This window comes from Atta cephalotes (genome assembly GCF_000143395.1).
Source record: "Atta cephalotes unplaced genomic scaffold scaffold00030, whole genome shotgun sequence".
Classification (NCBI taxonomy): domain Eukaryota; kingdom Metazoa; phylum Arthropoda; class Insecta; order Hymenoptera; family Formicidae; genus Atta; species Atta cephalotes.
The window spans coordinates 108,210-116,749 of NW_012130094.1; the positions used below are offsets into that span (position 1 = coordinate 108,210).

The 8,540-nt window shown below is 33.2% G+C and overlaps 1 protein-coding gene across 1 annotated transcript in view; it reads right to left on the minus strand.

Annotated features, from left to right (window-relative positions):
• Positions 1–1,504: 1,504 nt before the first annotated feature.
• LOC105620902 (paired box pox-meso protein) overlaps positions 1,505–8,540 on the minus strand; it is a 10,707-nt gene continuing 3,671 nt past the window's right edge. Inside the window, exons 2-3 of the mRNA XM_012202381.1 lie at positions 7,347–7,967; positions 1,505–1,761 (exon numbers count right to left, since the gene is read on the minus strand). Coding sequence (XP_012057771.1) covers positions 1,505–1,761; positions 7,347–7,967 — 878 coding nt within the window. The remainder of the gene's footprint in view (positions 1,762–7,346; positions 7,968–8,540) is intronic.

Here is an 8,540-nt window from a genome sequence, read left to right on the forward strand (position 1 = left end):
ACGACACACAGCAATAGTGAGAAAGGGATAGAAAAAGAAAGAAAAGAGAGACAGAGTACCGATTGAACACGGGCGTTGAACGCGAGAACGACGAGGAACGGCGGCGACGGCGACGACGACCTCCTCCTGTCGAGTAGAGCGCAATAGTCGTTCTTCTCGCTCCGTAATTTCATACTACCCGACTCGCACCGCGCGCGGCGATATGCAGCAGTACGGAAATCTGTCAGACATCAACGACGAGGAGTGAAGTAGAGTGAAGTAGAGTAAAACGCAAGAATCGGAGCGAACTAGTGACGAGACTATAACGGAGAGAGAGAGAAAAACAGTGAAGAAGAAAAGTATAGCGCGTGAGACAGAAAAAAGAGAGAGAGAGAGAGAGAGACGGAACAAGGCGCGACGACACGAGTGAGAGAGAGAGAGAGAGAGAGAGAGAACGACGGAGTAGCGAGTGCGGAGCGAAGATAGCCGCGATCGGTGGGAGATCAACGCGACGTTGGCCGTAGAAGTAAAAATTCACGCCGCGCGTCGTCGGCGGAGTACCGCGCGGTGGCGCGCCGCTACGTAATACGTCGGCGACCGACAACGACGGAGAGAGCCGAGGCGCGGGACCGCGAGGAAGCAGCCGCGTTTTATAGGAGCCGAATAGTACAAGCCGTCCCAAAAACGTCGGTCTGCCGTCGCCACTACCGCTACCGCCACCATCGCCACCGCCGCCACGACGTTGGCACGCACCCCTCGTCGCTCTCGCCAGCGGCGCTCCGCAGCGTCACCCCTCCCCCTCCCCCGCCACCGTTCATTGGCTGACGATACCGCGCTTTGGAACTGCTTGCGGCCGCCACTGCCGCATCGCCGTGACAGCAGCGCGAGGAGGAAGCTAGGCCGTCGTCGCCGAGAGAGTGCGCGTCAGTGTGCCGAAAAAGAGGGTGGTGTCGCTTGTACGACGACGAGTGTATGAAGGTGGGCTTTCCTCTCTCTCCTCCCCCCCCCCTCTCCTTCTGTGGAAAAGGTGTTCTCGTGCAACGAACACGGTGTGCGGATCGACACTCGTCACCTCCGCGCGCGTACACGGAAAGCTAAAAGTCATCCGTGAAAAAGTTAGTGTCGTCTGCGGTCTCTCGCGCTGCTTGTCGCCATCTCTTCCCACACTCCTGCCCTTCCTTCTTCAGTCTTGTCACGCTCTTTAGCTTTTCCATCCCCGAACTAGCAGTCGAGTGTCGTTGGCATAACGTGAAATAGAAAACGTAAAAACGGTGTGAAGAGGTGATAGAGAAGATAAGAAGAGAGCGAGAGAGAGAGAGAGAGAGAGAAAGAGAGAGAGGAAAGAAAGTGCGCGCGTGAGCGCGCACTCTCGTGCGATGTGATAATCGCGTGTGCGACTGTTATTGATGTGCGAGGTGGTGTTGACGACGAGGGAAACGACATCAACGGCGACTATCAGGGCTAACTTCAGGCGGTGGCGGAGGAGGAGGAGGAGAATCGCCGGAGAGATACCGGCCAACCTAACCTAGTAGACGCAGTAGGAGTAGCAGGAGAGAAAGAGGCAGCGGGGACGCAACCTTTTCAAGTCGCGGTGTAGGTGTGGAGGCGGAGGTGGAGGCGGTCGAGAAAGCTTCAGGATGAGCGGACGACCGAGAACCACCTCCTTCGCCGAGGGTAACAAGCAGCCTGCGAATCCGCCCCTCGGCGGTATGAAAATAAGCAGTAAGTACCATAACCTCGCATCTGCTACAGTTTCTTTCTTTTTTCTCCTTTTCTCTTCACCTGCATGGTTTTCGAAATTTTTTTGAAAAACTTTTCTTTCGGTTGTATCGCTTTCATCCAATTTTACGCACATGCTCCTGTTGAGTATCATTCGAATGTTATAAATTGCGATTGAAAAATATCGACGATTTGCTTCTTTCACTGCTGCCCATTTTTGGATTTTGCCCATTTTTTACTTACTTTTTTCTCTTCTTGTAACAATTGCGTGCACATCTATTTTGGTTTAGGCACGAAAAGTGTAAGAAAGTGCAAGATGTGAAATAGTGAATAAGTGTAAATAACTTGACGGGAGTGTAGAGAGTGTAAGAAAGTGCGATTGAAACGAGCAGACTCATCGTCCATCTTTGTCTCTCTTTCATTTTCTCATTCATTCTTTCTGCGATATTTTCTTTCACTTCTTTTTTCATTATATGACTTTCGATATAAAATTGATCTTGAAATTGTATTTCATTTTCCATAGTTTTAATTTAAATATGCACACGCTTATGATTGCTCTTTAAATGTAATAAAGTATAAAAGAGGATGAATAATCTATTTCTTTGACTGCTGGCTTTGTTCATTTCAAATTTATTCTTTCCACATATTTATTTCTTTTTACTATGATTACATATACATTTATCTTTTAAATACAAAAAGTGCAAAACTCGTATCAGAAAGTTGATTCTATATTTTGAAACAAAAATTATAAAAATAATTTACTAGATGATATTAACCAACTAAATTATAAATATTCTAATAAATTTGCTCGCTTTTATCATTTTCAACTCATTTCAACATACAATCGAGATCTCTAAATTAGGTATTGAAAACTGAAGACTGCTAACTAAATACAAATTCTACCAATTAGATAAATTTAATTTTATTCTGTTTTATCCTGATTGATTAAATTTTCAATCTATATAATCTTTAATCTCCAATATGTAGCCTGATATGGGTTTAAGAAAATATGAAATAATGCGAATAATTTGATAAAGTATACAGAGTGTAAGAAAGTGCAATTGAAAGGAACTAATCCATCTTTGTCTCTCTTTTCTTTTCTCCCGCGCTCGTTTATTTCCCGTTTTTTCTGTTTTTTTCTTTCTTTCTCTTTCTCTTTTCTTCCTTCTTTCTGCTCCTCTTTTTTTTCTTATCGATTCATCTGTGGGATACAGAACTACGCGTATGCGTGCATGCATCCGGATGTTCTCGAGGGAGTGAAGAGAAGGTGGAAAATAGAAGCAATTGCCTTTTTTATTGCTAACCTTAAGATTCTCTGATTGTCGATCTTGGCGATTTACGTATGCTTTCTGGTAACCTCGATAGGAATGTCGTGAGATTCTATGAGGGTGGAGTCGATCTTGCACCTCTCCGCATTTCTCCTTTATTCACCTGATTTCTATGCCCTTGCGACAAAGCAGATTGAATGACAAAATGCAACATAAATTGTCCAAAATTGCAAAAAACTTGAGTTATCTTTTTATATTATTATAGAATGTTTCTCTTAAAATAATTTAAGCCTTTTTTATACTTCATTATACTTTAAAAGAACGTAAACTCTTAATGGTGCTTTAAAATAAAACAGTAATTGCACATATAATAATATATTTTTATTTTGTTATAATCACAATATTTTAATTCTAAAATGTACTCTGCATTAACTAATTTAGAGGGAAGGATAATTAATATTCTATAATTTTTTCTCTTTATTATTTTATGATATTATATATGTATACATTATACATTTTAAACACTGAATAAATAAATAGTTCAAGTGTAAACAGTAAAATTGAATTTATAATAAGTAAAATGCCGACATATATATATATACAGTATAAAAACACAAAAATATGAAAAGACTTTACAAAATATTTTTGTAAGAACAATCTGACAATTATTTTAATAAGTGCATTTTACCTTCAAGTATACATTAGATGAATAGCGATATTTTAATATGTGATTGTATATTCGGCATATCTTCCTACTAATTATTACATTTATTTATCCTTTATTAATAATCGCGCGTAGATTTGACAACTCATTACCTCATGAAAGTTACTTTTAAATATTGTATTAACTAAGTTTTTAATAAAATTGTGAAACAGTGTCGGAAAATTAGACTTTTTTATTGAATGGTAAAATATTCTAAACTACAAAAGAATGTGCTGGCACACCTAAAATACCTAAAAATGTATTAACAATGAAAAGACAATTATTTTGGCTTATTTTTTGTTAATCAATTTATATGTTCATGATTAATGTAATTTTGATAGTTAATTATCTTAGATGAAGATTATGTTTGAATGATTTTTCTGTTTAAAGATTTTAAATTATCTAATAATAAAAAAAATTAAGGAAATAATTTCTATTAATATTAAGCAATTTAATAATATAACAAATTTTTATGTGCAGCACATGATGAAACATAAGTAATATAGGAACACAAAAAATGTTTTATTACAAGATATTCTAGTGAATAATATTATAATTAATACCGGGAAAAATTTTATTGAAATTTTATCTTGCAATTGATTAAATCATATGTGTACTTATTTACGCGATGATTATTTTCATCGCTCGCGATCATAATCATGTCGACGCAATTCAATGACCATGACAGCGTTATACGCACGCGAAAATCTTATTATATATGCACGACATTTTTGGCGAGCGTTTGATTTACGTATGTATTAACGCACATTGATCCATTACATTACATGCAATATGTATATGCTGCGCTCAATTACAAGAAATAAAAGGCGGTTATGCGAGCTAACGTGATTATAAAATATAATTCTCTTTATTAAAGAACTTTTCAGTATTAATAATATCTTAAAAAAAAACTGTTATATATGCGTAACATTTACATTTATATTGTTATTGATTTATATTAAAGAATTAAGATTTAAAAATAATTAAAAAAGGATAAAATGTAGAAATAAAAAATATTAAAATAATAAAAGTAGTTTATATGTGTGTATTAAAGTAAACTAATTAATATTAACTTGAACTTTTTTTGATGAATAATAAAGTATAATAACAAGTGAACAAATAAGTAAATGTGAGAATAATATGGTTGTTAATGTGATCATTATTTGAATAAAACAACATTTTGATTGATACTTAAGTTTTATTCATAGCATTGAAAGTTTAGTGATTCGTGTTTGCGAAAACAAGTTCAACTTCATTATTTGATTGCTATAGATAACCTAGAAGCCTAATTGCACTTGTGTTTAATAAACATTTCTCCGTGTTGCGTACTTGCTCATTGGCAAGGCAATTTATATAACGGCACAGGATAAATCACGTATCTCGCCATGCAATCCACATGCGCCGGACTGTGCAAGATAAACCGTTACCGCCTTGAACTTGCATAACGCTTGCATAATTTTTAATCGATATACCGAACTATATATGGAATTAAATTATGCAGTTTGACAGAATAAAGCTAACAGCTTTAGCATAACTTTCGTATTTTATTTATAAACATCAAAAGTTATGGTCATAATCGTAATATTTTTGTAATTTTGTAAAAGAAGCATAATCTGAGTTTTTAAATTTATAAATATGAGTACAAAAGGGTATATTTTTCTTTTTTTAATAATTTTATTTATAAAAGTATTTTTAAATCACTTATTTTATTAAATAAAGTAGTCATACATTATGTTGACTAAAAATTGTTCAGCTTTTATTTTAGTAAAACAAGAATTTTTTTTCTTATTCTCATAGTTATGAGTAATTTTTAATATCATCTTATTCTTTGTGCTTTAATATACTTCATGCAAGAGGTAGTGTATCATTACACATTTAAGACGCTAGTGAGTGGACGTCTACGTCTCCCCAAGGACGTATTATAATTTATCATTCCGATGGATTATCTGTAAGATACTGCTGACCGACATCGAATAGCCGATAATAAATGATAGTAGGCGTAAATTGGCGACAATAATGATTTAGACTTCTATTTTGAATTTCGTAAATGGCTTATGTTTGAATGATAATCTATTACGACTCTGACCAAAATACTCAACTCTCAGATGTTCGATCGAAAGCTCTACTTCCAATGCATATATAATTATAGAAACTGATTGACATATCTAAATTAAACGAAAACATATATTAACAATTGTTATTTAAATTTATAGAAGAAAGTAATACTTCCTGAAAAGAATTTCAATTTTTAAATTGGGATATAAGATACTCTGATGTTTTTATAATCGATTTCTATGATAATATCATGATAGTAAAATGAGTATAGATAAAGGGAAAATTATCGGAAAAAATATATTTCGCTCACTTCGTAAAGACCAAAGATCGAGTTTCTATAACGATAATGTTAAATTAAGATAACTTTCAGAGCTTCTGTGTTGTCAGCGACGAGAGCGTGCTCCTGTCAAAAATAGTGACACAAGTAATGCAATCGCACCGCTATCTTTGGCGCACGCGACCTGCGTACGTCCATAACCTTCCGATGCAATTAAAAATACAATTTGATCATACAATAAGAGTTCCTGTATCAGTTAAGACAGTTTAAAATAACATTAGTAAGCTAATATTAGAAACTAATTTAATTCTTTTAATAATGACGGTATGTTTGAAAATGATTTTTTACCTATTTTTTATTATTTTTATTATTTTTAATAATAGAATTTGTTTTTACATGCGTCAATATGATGTCACAAACAAGAATATTATCACATAGTTGGAAAAGGATTTATATATATATATATATATATATATATATATATATATATATATATATATATTATTATATATATATATATATATATATATATATATATATATGTGTATATATATATATATGTGTATGTGTGATATGTGTGATGTAGATCTTCCTAGTAATGTATTCTTATAATATTTTATGATCAATCTTGTATTAAATGTAAATGTAAAATTAAATGTAAAAAAACTATTAATTTCAAAATCTATCATCGTTCATTAGACACAAGATAAGTTTCTTTGCAGAGTGTTTAAATGACCGATTTTATTTTTGAAGATTCTCCAAGTTTTTCTGGATAAATAAGCATTCTTTCATAAATGTACGAACTTCCAAAATGACAACTGCATAGATTTTAAAAGTGTCTATTCAGGGCCAATTTTGGCTATTTTTACATCCTCCTTTGATTTTAAGTATTAATAATAAAGAAGTGTAATGTTAGAAAGATGAGTTACAAATTACTTTAATATTCATAAAAGAAAATTAATTCTAATTTACATTAAATATTTCCTAAATGTAATGTTCTTAAGTAGAAATGCTGTAGTAATATTATAACTTGCACATATGAATATAATTATTTTTTAATATTTTTATTTCAGAATGTAAGGTTTTTTCATACATTTTATTACAATATGTAATGGAGATATGTAATGGTGATATATCAAATTATTTTATGTGAATTGAACATTTGAATTATAAATTATATCTAATGTTTTTAATGATTATATAATAAATATTATATCTAATGTTTCAATTGATAAGAAAGAAATTAATAAAAACGTAAAAAAAGAAGAAAAAATCGAAAAAGAAGCTCTTATTCCTATATTTAATTTTTATATTTAAATTACTAAAAGTTACATAAAGTACTAACCTTGATGATGATGATGTGGAATGGAAGGCGGCGCTGTCGGATGATAAGATGTCGGTGGATACGGCACTGGACAAAGAGCTGCACTAGCCGCTGCTGCAGCTGCATAAAAATGATGATGATGATGATGATGATGATGAGCTGAATGATGTGAATGATGCATAGTTGTTGTTGTGCCAACTTTATTTCTTAATATTCTTGATATACTGGATACTGATGGGACGTTATATTTGTCGCAAATGCCATCAGACAATAATCGATCTCTGATCTCCCATGCAAAAATCCCTGGATCTTTTAATTTCAATTGCTTTATGTACTGCACAACTTTTGGTGTAGTCACACGTGGCTTGCTGCCACCAATTGCGCCTGGTAGAATACTACCCGTTTCGTGATACCGAGCCAATATTTTACTGACACATCCGTGACTAACACGTAATTGACGTGAGATATCACATGGTCTGATTCCTAATTGTGCAAGCTCCACTATTCTCAATCTGACTGCATTGGGAAGTGGTCTTCCATTAACGAATACACCGCCTAATTGATTTACTTCTCCATATTGTTGATGTTGTTGCTGTTGATGTAATTGTTGCGGTTGTTCCCCAATTTCGATGTTAGTGTTTTCTGTAACATAATTAATTAATATTTGATTACATAGACTATAAATTATTAATAAGCATAAATAATAATAAAGACCTTATTTTAAAAGGTTTAAGTTTAATTGTTACATCTTACTATTAACTTAAAATATAAGACAAATGCATTTTAATATAGATCTTTTATTTATTAGGTTTATTTTATTGGAATTTTATTTTATAAAAAATATTTCGGATAATGTAAATAAAAGTTATGCAATATGAGAAGAAGCACAGACAATTCGACATTAGTTAAGATTTCCAAAATCAAAACAAGATCAATTCAAACAGAAATTTTTCATTAAATTTTCAGTTTTTTAAAACCAAGATAAACATTTGAAACTTCAGATTTTTTTACTGAACAAGTATATGGGAGTAACAAGTATACAGGGTATATATTAATTGTTAGTACGCTAAAAGATTTTAAGAGATGATTTGTCACACAAATTCCAGACGAAAACTTCAAATAGTGAATCTAAAACAACTTAATTTCAAAAATATAGGGTCAAAGTTGAAGGAAAAATTTCGTTCTTCCTTAAAAATTTCAAAAATTATTCAAATT